We start from the raw sequence: 14,558 nt of genomic DNA, 5'->3' as shown, positions 1-14,558 counted from the left end.
TCTCATTTCCTTCTGCAACGTGATGAGGCCATATTGAAATAAATATTATGGGTGTTATGGGTTAGGTTTAGTGAGTTTTATGGCATTGTACTGCCCCATGTTTTTATGTGCAAGCCAGGGAAACATGGTCTTTGCCAAACTGCTGTCAGGGGAGTTTGTAGTAGAGGGGTAAGTTAAGAAAGATATTGGGTGCAGCATCGCTATTTTGATTCCTGAATACATAAGTAGGCATAAGGACTGTACTGCTAAATGTCAGAAAGCAGAGTGGTGCTGCAAGTTACCCTGGATAGTGTCAAATCCACAGTTGTGGTATTTAACAGTTGGAAGAGTGGTATGGAAAAACACACTGCAAGTCATCAAGATAAATGTGATGTCTCATGTTTGGGCAAGAAGAACAAGTGCACTGTTATTGTCTGGGTGGTGACTGCCTGGGCAGCAGAACTGCTGTATTGCTGTGACCCACAGGCTGAAGGTATTTACACTTTCATACTGGTGTGAAAAGGCATATACTTTAATGATATACCCAACTCTAATGAGATGGGTAAACCAGAGTAGTGCTGGAAAAAAAGTAGTCCTTTCTGTTTATTTGGTGTTGGCAAATCCTGAAGTGAAAGGTTGTTTTGGGTACAGCACTTCCAAGATGTGGGCTACATCTTCCAGGAAGATGTAGGAGATTGACAAAAGAGATCGCAAGTCTGGAAGTAAAATTCAGGAAATACTGTAACAGTTGAGAGGGTCTGCAGGGGAAAAAGAGATGATAAAATATAACAGCTTTTAGCTATCAGATAAGTATCTCTGAGGAAGGAAGTTGACCCCTGTTCTTTCAAATTTTTTTCCCTTGTCTTTTATTAATTGTATTCAATCTCAGACAAAAATCAGGACAAGATTTTTTTGTTGTAAGAAAAGTGAGGCACTGGGGTGTGTTATCAAAGGAGGTTATGCAAGTTCCTGATCAAAGGATAGGCCTCTGTTTGGGGATAAATTGCATCCATCTCGTCTTTGTGCAGGGATAAACTAGATGACCTCTCAAGATTCCAGCTCTCTTTACACTTTCTCATTTCTAGTAGTTTCTTTAATTTTTGAGATTTCCAAGACATTGTTAACAACATAGAGGCAAAGACAAAGGAGAATTGTATTGCTTGGATTATATTGACTGAATAAACTCTGTCTTTAAATTGGATCACTTAAACCTCTGTGTATATGAATAGTCTCTCTCTGTATATACACACATACACATAAATATAAAATACAGTATACAAACTATTTGAGAACATATATGATGAAGAGAGGCTGAGGGAGCTGGGGTTGTTTGGCCTGGAGAAAAGCAATCTGAGAGGGGACCTTCTTGCTCTTAATAACTATCTAAAAGGAGCTTTTATTGGGGTGGGGGTTGGTCTCATCTCCCAGGTAGCAAATGAAAGGATAAGAGGAAATGGCCTCAAGTTGTGCCAGGAAAAGTTTAGATAGGATATTAGGAAAAAATTAAAATTAAATAATTAGAATTTTGACGGGCATTGGAATAGGCTCTCCAGGGTGGAATTACTACCCCTGGAAGTATTTAAAATGTGCACGCATGTGATGCTTGAGAACATGGTTTGGAGCTGGGTTAACAGCTGGACCCAAGGATCTGAGAGGTCTTTTTCCATCTTAATGGTTCTATTCATGCTTACATATATGCATCTATGTTTTTTATCTCTTTCTCTGTGTGCATTCCACTGCTTCCAGTTATGTTTCTCTATGTTTCCAGCTGCAGTGTGTAACCCTAAATCAGGTATCTCCAAATCCCGACTTCAGAAAAACTGACTCAGGAGCACTGAAGAAAACAAGTATATATTTCATGTGATGTAAGCCAGTACCCAGGAATTTGTAAATCCCTAGTAGGAAAGAGATGGAAAGAGATGGAGGATGATGCAACTATCCAGATCTTGACTTCCTACCAAAAAAGACAACACCTTCCCCAGCTGAAATGGAAAGCAGGGGTTTAGATACCCATGGATGGTCCCATACTGCTAACAGTTTATACTTCCCATTTCTGTGAAGTATTCCACTTCAGTAAGGGGCTGATTGTCTTCAGCTCTGCCCTGCCCTCATCCCATGGTACCCTGACTGTTGGAGCAGTGGTATGAACAAAGGCCTCTGGGGTTAGCACTATTTTTTCCCTCAGAAAAGAGAAAAACACTGAAAGTCTATCCTGGTAGCACTGTTATGGATTAGACTCGGCCAGGTTTTCTGCTTAAGTTGTAAAAATCACTTGAAATATTTTCCCTTTGGGGCTATATATTCTTCTACAGTTCAACAAGGTACTTCAGGCAAGATTTCTCTTTCATCTCAAAATGATGAAGTAGAGTACTACAAAATCTGGTTTAGAATTCATCTTTTTGTCCTGTTTGCTGTTAACGAAGTTGTGGACTTTTGTCTTCTCGGAATTGGCCTTGTGGTTAACATTTGGGTTGTCAAGAAAGGTCATAGGTACACACCAGTGTTAATCACTACACCATAAAAGAGGCAAGGGAAAGCACAATAATCAGATAGCTTGCTTTGTATGTTTGCAAACCACTGCTAAACTGAAAAATAAATTTTTTTCAGCTTGCTTTCTGGTCTGCCTCCTGTTTGTTTATTTTTAATACATGCTATTACATTTCTTTTCATAGGTTTTCAAGATGAAAATGAGCAGATGACAAAAGTTAATTGTCATTTTTCAGACAAAAACAAAAACGAGTGGTCTAGCTGTACTTGGGGAAATGTATTTAGAAAAGAGTTCAGGGTGACAGATGAAAACAGAAAGGAGAAACACAATGTGGCTTTTAATGTGTATAACTTATACTTCATGTGTGATGAATAAAGGTATTGCCCACTGCAGAAACTTACTGTCATATGGGATTGTGCCTATTGGGTTAATAATGCTCAGCCTTTTAATTGGTGTCAGTCTGGATCAAAATGTGTTGTAATGCCACCATTTTCATCTGAGTTGCACCTCAAAATCCTGTGTTCAGTTCTGTGCCCCTCACTGCAACAAAGACATGGAGGGGCTGGAGCATGTCCAGAGAAGGGAAACAGAGCTGGGGAAGGGTCTGGGGCACAAGTGCTGTGAGGAGGGGCTGAGGGAGCTGGGGGTGTTTAGCCTGGAGAAAAGGAGGCTCAGGGACACCTTGTCTCTGTCTACAGCAACTTAAAAGAAGGTTGTAGTGAGTTGAGGGTCAGGCTCTTTTCCCAAGTAACAAGCAATAGGACAACAGGAAATGGCAGCAAGTTAAGCCATGGGAGGTTAAGATGTAGAGAAGGAAAAATTTCTTGTCTGAAAGTATTGTCAAGCCCTGGAACAGGCCTAAGGAAGTAGTTGTGTTACGACTTTGGGAAGTATTTAAAAGATGTGTAGATGTGACACTCAGGGATGTGGTTGAGTGGTGGCCTCAACAGTGCTGGGCTAATCGATGATCTCAAAGGTCCTGTCCAACCTGAATGAGTCTGTGATTCTATACTTTATACAAGGAGGATATTGACAGTGCTGAATTATGAAGAGAAGTTATTATATATTCCTGATGCTATTTAAAGTAGTAATGACATAGAAGTTGTCATAATTTGACATTCAGTGTGTGCCCCTTTGTTTTAGTACAGAAAAAACCAAGAAGAAAAGCCTATTTGAAGAATGGCATTTGAGGTACTAGGCGGGTGTATGTTTTACAAACTCTTCACACCAGAGATTTGGCAAAGGGCAATATTCTATCATATGCTAATACCAGTATAAATAGAAAATGTGCTACCTTATTCCTTTATTTAAAAAAAAATATGTACTGCAATTTTCTTTTTGTAATAGTGATTCTTGCAAAGGCTTTCTGTGTTCAAATAGCTCATGTTCATGATTGGCACCTTAGAAATATGAGAAGTTTGAGTGAGTGAGTTGACAGCAAACAGTTTGCAAACATTAATCCCCCAACAGCTGTAGGCAAGCAGTGTGGGAGGATTGCTCTCTTTACCAGTGCAGGAACTATGGCACTGAAGCACAGAAGGTATCTCCTTTATAGTCATAGCAGAATCTGCTATCACCTCTGTGGCAGGGATGCCACTGACACACACCTGTGGACACTTGTCTCTCAGGAGAGGGTAGCCTCTGGAATAAAGCAGTTTCAGTAGAAATAGCTTCCTACTCCATCTTTTCCTCATGTCCATTTCTCTCCCAGCCTTGGGTCAGAAAGCTCAGTAGAAACTGCTACTGATGTAACGCCACACTTCAAAGTGCTGTTTCTGCCATCGTTTTTCACTGATTTTACCCCTAAGAAGCAAATACTAAATTCCACCCACCAAAACACTCTACAAGAGGGTCAGCACAAAGCTAAGATCTCCCTCTGTATGTCTCCCTTTTTTTCTCCTTTTGGCATTTGGGCCAAAAGCCACCAAGGGTTGGTATCTGTATCCCTACACAGGTCTTCTGACCTATCTTCTGTCTCTCTGTGCATAAAAAGGCACTTTCACCTGTAAGAGCTTTTCTTTCATGTCCCATGGGAAAAATTAGACTATTCATCATACCAGACTGGTACAAGATAACCTATGGCTCTGGAACTCCTATATTTCTCTCTCATTTTCCAGGGAGGAAAAATAAAAGCACTTACCTTCAAGATTCAAAATTCCATATATTAGAGTGAGCACCCAGAACACGATAATCTATGTCTGACCTCTTTCTATTGTAGGAATACCAGAAATTGCTTTAAAAAACATTATTAATATTTTGTTAATTCATGGGCATCTCTTTTAGAAAGTAGAATACAAGAAGAGGGGCTGGATTATATGTCACATTGCTTTTACTGGAGTTATTACCTCCTGTACATAAACTTGCCCTCCATGGTGTTGCATCTACCAAATTCTCTCTCCCCATTTCCCATTGCAAGGTCCTTTTGCTGAAGTTTCATGGTGTTTCAAGGCATCTGTTGGCCATTTCCTTTCTAGCTGTTTGGGCCCTTAAGGACTTGTGGTGTATGAATCTTCTGTCTTGTGTACAGGCATGCTGTACTGAGTATCAAAAAGGGAGTTTCTGCCAGAGAAAAGTGCAAGCCAGGCTAAGGCTCTCCTGCAGTCACAGACATGTAAAAGGTGGCTTAAGGCCCCCTGCCTCAGAGGAGTGTTTGACACTGTGTAGAAACTGGCAGGCACCAAGAGTGGCTGGTGGAGAATACTAAATAGTTTTACAGTTAAAACTCCTTTGTAGGTTGGGTGTTCAGTGTCATGCTCTGAATCAAGGAGGAGAAAAAGCCCATTTTCCAGCATCGCTGAGGATCAGCTGTTATTACTAACTCAGTAATTGTTATGGTCAGGTCTGTCATTTTTTTTAAGTGGAAGTTTGTGGAGGATGTCCAAGCGAAGATCTCCCCAGCTGGGAATATAGATACCTCCAACCATTCAGATTTTGAAAAATCTTCCACTTTCTAGAGGGCTTTACTCCTTTTTAATGTTTGTCAGTTTGGTTGACTGTCAGCTGGCAGAGTATTCGGGTGTATGTATCAAGAGACTAAGGAAAGGGGTGACTGTGCTCTCCAGCAGCTGTAGGGTATTCAAAGCCTAATGTTTTAACATGAAGGCAGCTCCTGTGAGTTCATGGGCTGAGCTCAGTTCCTTCTCTATAGGACAAGAGTCACTTTCTTGATTGCCTTGCTGTTTTGCTGAAGGTGGGACATTTCATTTTTTGACACTTGTGATGCCATGGTGAATGGAGGGGCTCGGCTGTGATGGAAAACCAAACCAGAACAACACAAAAAACCTAACAGAGTCATTCACTGCAGTATTGCCATTTAATTTGTTCCATGTTTAAAAGACATTTGAACCTTTTAAATATACTCTGGTATCTCAAGCACTGCATAAAAACTTTATTCTCTGAAGAGCCATACAGTAATTCCTAACGCCCTTCAAGTAGGGTCTGGGACATTGTAGTTCCTCTAGCTTTTATGTGCGTGTGATTCAACAAAGAGTCTCCCAGCTCCCCCTTGTGTGGATGCTCAACTCCTGCTACATCAAGCAGAAAACAGCTGTGATTTGTGCTGCTTTTGATCAGACGTTTCTACAATGCTTTGCTGCTGGAAAGCAGAATAATACTGTCACAAATTTTAAATTAACAAAATATGCCTAGAAGGGATTGGTAGCTCTTGTTCATCTGATTAATGTCAGGCTTGTAAAGTTTGTTCTCCAACAAAAATAGCAGCAAATTCTCAAGTGAGAGATGTTAAAAACAGAGACTCTCCATTTTAGTGGGTCTTTGTGTTTTAGTTATAGTCTCTTACTGAAGCACCCAGGACAAAATCACAAAATCAACTAGCATCAAGGGAGTTGAATTAGCTTGTATCTGTGTTCACTTTTAATTAGATTTGAAATGGCTATCCCGCTGTAGTGCAGAAACCAAGTCAGTACCATCCCCTCAGGCCTTATTACTGACAACAACCTTAGCATAGATCTGCATATTCAGCAGCCAGGTGGATAGGTGCTTTGCGTTGGGAAATACAGGCACAATTTTAAAAACACAGGATATCTTTTGTACAACTCGATTTTTGCTCTTAGACTGGGGAACAGAGGGACTTCCCTTTTTAAAATGTTCATATTCTGGCAGGAGTTTTTTAATGCAGCTTTTATTTAATAGGTATCATAATATTTTTCTGCTCAACAGTGGGATCAAGGCAGCACTGGTAGCAAGTACATTCTGATGTATTTCTATGGGTTTATTTTCCCCTTATGTACATTTCTACTCCTTCAAGATGTGCTCTGAGACATTTCCAATTTCAGCATTCTGCTTGTCTCATCTAATTCAATTATAAGCTGTTCTGGGCAAGGGCCATATCTGGATTCTGCTTTCAGGTTTCAGTACACAGCAGTTCTGCAAAGTAATCTTTAAAAAAAAGTATCATGATGAGGGAAGGAACTTAACTTATCCAAAGGGATTTATCATGTGAGAAGAGCATGTCCTGATCTCCCAAACTTTCAGCAATACTGTAGCCACAAGGCACTCCTACCTCTACCCCCACTGGAAATGCTCAGCATGGTAGCAGATTTTGCTTAGGGTTTCCATTAGATGGAGAGAGATTTTTCTTTTCTTTATGTCTCATTTTTATTTTACCATTTGCTTCTCTTCCAGGAGTGAACAGAAAAGTCACCTATTCCCTGTCAGACTCTGCAGATGGTTACTTCTCAGTTGACCGGTCATCAGGAATCATTATTTTGGAGCATCCACTTGACAGAGAGCTTCAGTCCTCCTATAACATCACTGTAAAGGCCTCAGACCAAAGCATTGTGCTGACCTTATCCTCGTTTGCCACCGTTACCATTACAGTGCTGGACATTAATGACAACCCTCCCGTGTTTGAAAGAAGAGATTATCTTGTTACGGTACCTGAAGACACCTCACCTGGCACCGAGGTCCTTTCTGTTTTTGCTACAAGCCAAGACATTGGTACAAATGCTGAGATTGCCTATCTCATCAGATCAGGGAATGAGAAAGGGAAGTTCCGGATTAACTCAAAAACAGGTTTGTAAAGTGGCTCTTACTTGCAGTGCTAAATTAAAGCATCAGAAAAACATGAATGCTTTGGGGAAGCCTCTTGGACCACAAGATTTCCAAGGCCAGAGACTTACAGCTTGTCATTGCGTAATTAACTACAGAGTTAAAAAGCAATTTTAGGTTGGAGAGTGCTGTCAATTATGGTCACACTTGGCTGCCCCAGCTCAAGTGGAGAATACTTTTCTCCATTAGTAAGTCTGTTGCAGCCAATATAGATGTGACAACCTATTAGCCAAACTGTGCAAACCACTTCTGAACACTTGCAATGTTTGCTTGCTTACCAGCTGAGTACAGCCTCAACTGTCTGCCCCTTAGAAAGCATCAACCAGTGCTACTGTTAGGACCAATTCAGTCCTATTATGTGATTACTGTCTGCCCCTTAGAAAGCATCTACCAGTGCTACAAGGACCTGTTAGGACTAATTCATTCCTATTATGTGATCACCATTATGCAGCTTTCCTGACTTAGGTTTTTCTGATTCATCTGTTTTTATTTCAGCCGTGGCTTGGGTTGAGGTCTTTTTGGTTATACATCACAAATTTTAGAAGTACACCACTGCTTCTCTATAAGAATGACCTAAGAAAGGCATTATGTTTGGTGTAAATGGCTCATTTTCTTTGAATATCCTTAGTGGGATATATTCTTTATCCTCACTGAGCTTTTATTCCATCAACTGTAAGCTTTTTCTTCTATGCCTTCCTGTAGTGGATCCCCTTCTTCTCATAGCATTCAGGATGACCAGTGCAAATCTGCCACCAGAGTCTGAAAGCAAAGAGTTTTTAAAAGCTGAAAAAAGCTTTTTAAAAGCTGAAGATAACACTTCTTTGGGTGTAACTGTAATAGCCAGTAACATGAAAAATCTCAAAATTATGTATTGTGTCATTTCTATAATTGTGTGCAAAAATGGCTCTCCACTCTGTAGAGATTGCTGCCTCTCATGTGAGGGACTTAGCGTAACTGTGTGTTGTCTGTCACCTTCATCATGCTGATTAGTGCTAGCAAAATTTAAACATAAATACGCCTAGGCAGCAGTACTTAACTTCACATTTGACAATGAAGCCAAGGAAATAAATCAATAAAAACCCATAATGAAGCTTAATCACACAGGAAAAAAAAAAAACCCAAAACTAAAACTATATATTATTCATTAATGTGTGACAGCTCCCTTATTATCCTTTTAGAGGCAGGAGCTCAGTTTCTAGACAGCAGATTGGTGATGTAGCATGCCTGATCTGAGCTTGAAAAATAATGTCCTCCACACCATTTATCAGTGGGAACTGTCTGCTAGCCACTTGGAAGCTTCTCTTCAGGGCTCTTGCTTTCAGCAAGTCACGCTGAAAGGTGGAATTCGTTTGGAAAGAGCCAAGACAAGATTAAGAGGAATGAGCTGAAGTCTGTAAAATGTGAATTATCAGGAAAGATGAAGGATTTAAGGCTGTTTAAGGTAGAAAAAAGAAGATATGCTGTTAATTTTCATACCTGTAGAGAGTACCTGTGAAGAAGAGGGGAATAAACTGTACTCCATGCCCGGTAATAAGAAAAGAAGTTGTGAATGGGCTTAAATTACATTTGGATTACTTTGGTTAAATGATTGGAAGGAATTCCTAGCTGTAATGATTATTAAGTCCTGAAATGTATTTCCTAAGAAGGTTAGGAAGCTGATATTGTTGGAGGTTTATAAGAACACTAGAAATCAGATCATTTCTATCCTAGAGGGAATCTGGGTGCGTGTAGTGAATCAAGTTACAGAGAATCTTAATTTTGGTGGTGTGGTGAAGTAACACAAAATTTATAAACCTAGCTGAGTGGGAAACTCTCTGTTTAATCACTTAAATGACAGACAACTGATTTCTCAGAGGTATTCATATCCTCATTTGTATTTAATTCATGAGAAGTTAATTGTGTGGGAGTGAATTTCTGTTGACTTGTCAGGGCTTATTTCCAGAGTCGGCATCCAGTTCTCCCAAAGGCTCTGTGAATGAGATGGTAAATGGGTGGATATGGCCCCTACTTCTTCATCTGTGATACTCACATAGTGAAAGCTATTTTCCTGAAGAACCATTCATTGCCTCATGCCTTGTAAAGGTCCTTTCTGCAGAGGCAACCCAAGTGCAGTTGGCATCATTCTTTAATCAAACGACAGCAGTAGAAACCTGAATAAACATTTTTATAGGATTGGGCAGTCTTACAGTTAGTGTTGTATGTGTGCCATGGTGATAAATAGCATGCTGTACTGTTTACTACGGTCAAATCCCTTACTCTGTGGCATTATTTATTTTTTGCTGGCTGTTGACATTCCCTCCTTTGCTTCAAAGGAGTGATTTCCATTTTCGAAGCTCTGGATTTTGAATCGTGCAAGGACTTCTACTTGGTAGTGGAAGCAAAGGACGGAGGAACTCCAGCGCTGAGCGCGGTTACGACGGTGAACGTGAACGTGACGGACGTCAACGACAACGCGCCCACGTTCAGCCAGGCTGTCTACAGCGCCGTCATCAGCGAGGACGCGGCCATCGGGGACTCCGTGGTCTTGGTGAGTGGGGCTGTGGGTGGCATTTAGGTGTGGTGAAGCCCTCTGCCCCTAAAAAAGTGCTGCACCGCTTAATAATGATAATTACTACGTCTTGAAGCCCCTAAACCATTTTCTAGCCAATACTCTGCGTCTGCTACTGCTCTCAAAGCTGCTGTGCGTTTCTCCCCAAAAGAAAGCAGTAGTAGTACCTTTCTTTTTAACCCTGTTATGCTGTCAAAGAGCAATGGTGTATTTAAAGTGTTGCATTTCATGAGTCAGCTAGAAAGAAACAGGTTTTAATAGAAAGGCAGAATTAAACTTTTCAGTGAAATACAATCACAGAGTCATAGGGTTGGATGAGATCTTAAAGATCATCTAGTTCCAACCCCCCTGATGTGGGCAGGGACACCTTTCACTGCACAGAGTTGCTCAGAGCACCAAATACACAATTTTTGTATAGTCTGGCATGCAGTGTGCCATCCCTAAACTTTGCAGTATTCTCATCTTGCAACTTGTGGATCCAGAGAGAGAGTGTTGTATGAAATGTTAAGATAAAAACATTCCGTATGTTTTCAGACTAGAATTTTGAAAAGGCCCAAGTGAAGCCTCCTTACAAAAACCTATAGGATTGATGCTATAGAGGTGTGCAGTTCAGGTATAACTAGTCTGATGGAATGTGAAGTTTACTTTTTGGAGTGTTGAGCAATTAATGTATCATAAAGATCACTTAATATTTGTTTCACTAATTTTTCATTCTTCTCTCAAAAAAAGTTGATAGCAGAAGATCTGGACAGTCCTCCCAATGGTCAGATTCATTTTTCCATAGTGAATGGGGATCAAGACAATGAATTTTCAGTTGATCCTGTTCTGGGACTCGTGAAGGTTAAAAAGAAATTGGATAGAGAAAGGGTAAGACATGTGGGACTTCTTAACTTGCAATGACTTACAGATGTGCATCAATCTCCACTCTGCTGCTAGCTTGTGTTGAAGGAGTTTCTTTTATACTTGATCAGCCTAAGATGCTCCAACAGGTCTTTCCAACATTTTCCCTCTTCATTCCATGCCAGCCCTGTCCCCAGTCTTTCTACAGGCCAACTGCTCTGCCGCCACTCCCACCCTGCACCCACCCAGCAGCCGGGGTCGCGTCAGGGGAGAGGAGCAGCACTGGATTTCCCCCGCGGTGCCAGCGGGAGCTGCTGCTGTGTTAATGGGCTGCCTCCTCTCCCCTCTGCGTGCAAGCGCACTCGTGCAACAGAGTGCTTACAAAATGCTCCAGATTGTGGCACCGAGCACCGAGCTGAGACCTCAGCCATTAATTAGTGCTCTGCAAAACATGTCACTGGGGAGGGGATGTTATGAAGTGGCCAGGCTGTACCAAAAGTGAAAGAGTGCTTCATTAAGCAGATTCTGCTGCTTTGTTTGCTCACTCCATTATTCATTCAGGATTATTTATCACCATTTTGCCATAGCTAGCAATTAGCAGCTTCTGGGAAAAAAAACAAACAAATGCAGTTGCCTGTACTTCTAGCAGGGCAGGAGAATGTTACATGGCTTCAGAAATCTTGCAGCGCATAAGGAATCCATGCCCCCTGCCTCGCAGCAATGCACCCACAAAACTGGGGAAGCAGGTTGCTGCCTGCAGAATATGGGCTCAGCTGGAGAAGCTCTTTACTAGAAGCAGGTCTGCTTCTTAAAACAGTGGCAAAAACCCCTTTCTGTGTTATGACAAAGGCAGGATTAAATTGTTCATGTTTGGTGATAGAATGACTTTACCATAGACTGTCCACAACAGGGTGTAACAATGGCTGTGCATGTTACAAGTTGGCCGTAAATAAAAGCCCAGGCTGAGTTTCTTAATATGACTTTTTTTAGTTTCTGAAGTGCATTCATGTGCAGCTGCATTCAGACACACACACTAACCCTCACAAGCGTGTGCACGTGTAATGCCAGCTGCGTTAGGTCTGCATTTTCCAAAGTTTCTCTCAGTTAAAATAAGCTGCGACACTGTCTTTTTCTTTGCTTCCCTGGCACATTTTGGAGACACAGGTGTTTCTGACCCCTTCAGGGAAATTTATATATGATGCTCCATCTGCTGTAGATCCCCAAAGGCAGTGCTGATTCCCAGGTTTCTGTAGTTTAAGGAGACTTATTTCCAGAGCTGTAATCACATAGAGACCATGACTTTTGCCATCTACCTTTCTGGATACATGGAAATGAAAGCAAACACAGAAAAAAAAAATGGGAAAGATTTACAAAACTCTCTGTCTTTAGCTAGCAGTGGAAATTATGATTAAAAAAAAGATTAATTCTCTTCCTCAAATTTCTTGACTTTCCATAGTTCAATATTTCTCTTCTTTCCTGTGTTACTTTTCCCCAAACAAATCATGTCTATCCCCTCCATACAACCCCCCAAAAACATGTTCCCTTTTTCTTTGTATTGGTCCCACATCCCAGAGGAGCCCCCTTATTTTGTGTGCTTGGTCTGATCTCCTCCCTACCACAAAAAAAAGCTTTTACTTTTCAAACATATTTGGATTTCCTTCCCTCCCACCCTCCTCCATAAAAAGCCCCTTTAACATTATCTTTTTCCCCTCTGCAGGGCCATGCTTTTCCCCTTTCCAGCCCTGCACTGAGAGGGTGGAGTGTTGTATCTGGCATGTTTTGCCCTTCTCTTGCTCCCCTGTGGGAGGATTCAGGGGCAGATATGTCAGCAGCTTTCCCTGCAGAGCAAGGAGCAATATACAGTAAAAAAGCAGTTGTAAGACCTAAGGAAGCCAACATAAGGATGCAGTTCGGAAAATCCAACTGTCATCCATAAACTGTGCATAGACAGAGCTTTTACAAGTTGTCACATATGCTCACACCTCACACACGGGCACATATGTGTGTAGAGGGCCCATGGATGATGCACTGAACTGCCTGCACTGCGCTCAGTTGTTTGTGTCTGTTGCAAACAAGCAGACTCAAGCCCACTTATCTTCTGCAGAATGGTGGATAATATTCTGTTGCTACAGAGACTGTTGTCCCTCGTACTCCCAAATGTTTTCCAGCGCGTTTAAGCCAACTGCCTGTGAACTTTTTCTTGGCTCTCCATCACCGCGTTAGAAACAGTATGTGTCAAACTGATGCTGGCTCTAATAAGCAATTTATATAATATCTTGGAAACCAGCTGTAAGATAAATAGAATCAGGTCACTTATCCCAGCTGACACCCAGGAGAGATGAAAATGTAAGCTTACAGGACTAATAGCTGAGTTCAGATATTATCTGTCATTTATTTTCTGTCTGCCCCTTTGTTTCAGGAATGCTTTATCTGATACAGTTATTTTAATACAATGAAGCCATTATGTCTATTGGTAGCATTTTAAAACAGAAGTTGGGGCGATAAACAGGATAATGTTGTACTAAGGGCAGGAAAGTAATGAGGCCAAACAGCTTTCCCTAGAATATGGAAGGTGGTGCATTGAATGTAAAGAACCTGGGTTTAAATTTAGGACCACTTTCACAATGATTCAATGTTTTCACCTTTTTCCAGATATCTGGCTATTCATTAGTTGTCCAGGCAAGAGACAGTGGTACCCCTCCTTTGTCTTCATCCGTGACGGTCAATGTGGACATTTCTGATGTGAATGATAACAGCCCTGTGTTTACTCCGGCTAACTACACAGCTGTAATTCAAGTAAGTTTATCCTGCACATCAAAAACTTCTCTTTTAAAATGCATGGGCATTTGGTTTCAGTTAAGTACCTTTTGATGATCTATCTGCAAAACATGTTACCAAGTGATCCTATCTAAAGGAAAGCATAAACAAATCTTTCTTGAGTCTTTTGGTAAGCTTGTCTTTGCTGAGGCTCCTTAACCACAGCATCTGTCACACATTTTAGCATTCATCCCTGCTGCACCAGGTACTCCAGCCTCAATGTCTGCTCTGGGATAAGTTCACACTTCTTCACACCTTGCTCTGGGTGTGAGTCTTGACATTTAGTCAGTCTTGACATTTAGTCAGTTCTGATGGTCCAGACAGAGTATCAGACAGAGCCCAGCAGCCCTGAAGGTGTCTCTGCCATGGTCCATGGGGTGTAAGTGGTTTCAGCCAAACGCAGCTTGTGAAATGCTGGCTTGGGCAAAGAGCATTCAGTTGAATATTCTCTATAGAAAAATGTGGTTATTTTATGATTGCAATATGTACCATTTTAATCCTTTTCTTTATACGCTGTGTATATGTGTAAAGGAAAATAAACCAGTGGGCACAAGCATTTTGCAGCTGGTAGTGACAGACAAAGACTCTTTTCACAATGGCCCCCCTTTTACCTTCACCATCCTCACTGGCAATGAAGAGGAGGAGTTTACACTGGACCCTCATGGCGTTTTGAGGTCTGCAGTCATCTTCAAGCACATGGTCTCAACTGAGTATGTGCTCTGTGTGCAGGTAAGGCTTGATTTTTACATCTACACTGAAACAAAAAAATCTCTTAGTGGTAGGTAACTCGTACTTTGCCTGTATGGGTTGGTTTTA

The 14,558-nt window shown here is 41.2% G+C and overlaps 1 protein-coding gene across 1 annotated transcript in view; it reads left to right on the top strand.

Annotated features, from left to right (window-relative positions):
* The window catches only part of FAT3 (FAT atypical cadherin 3), a 394,564-nt gene that overhangs the window by 336,976 nt on the left and 43,030 nt on the right, over nucleotides 1-14,558 (top strand). Inside the window, exons 14-18 of the mRNA XM_086882161.1 lie at nucleotides 7,112-7,501; nucleotides 9,850-10,064; nucleotides 10,815-10,952; nucleotides 13,578-13,721; nucleotides 14,274-14,471. Of these exons, the coding sequence (XP_086738287.1) occupies nucleotides 7,112-7,501; nucleotides 9,850-10,064; nucleotides 10,815-10,952; nucleotides 13,578-13,721; nucleotides 14,274-14,471 (1,085 nt within the window). The remainder of the gene's footprint in view (nucleotides 1-7,111; nucleotides 7,502-9,849; nucleotides 10,065-10,814; nucleotides 10,953-13,577; nucleotides 13,722-14,273; nucleotides 14,472-14,558) is intronic.

The sequence above is a fragment of the Cyanistes caeruleus genome, chromosome 3, assembly GCF_971803275.1.
Source record: "Cyanistes caeruleus chromosome 3, bCyaCae1.hap1.1, whole genome shotgun sequence".
In the NCBI taxonomy this organism is placed as follows: domain Eukaryota; kingdom Metazoa; phylum Chordata; class Aves; order Passeriformes; family Paridae; genus Cyanistes; species Cyanistes caeruleus.
This window is presented reverse-complemented; position numbering and strand designations above follow the sequence as displayed.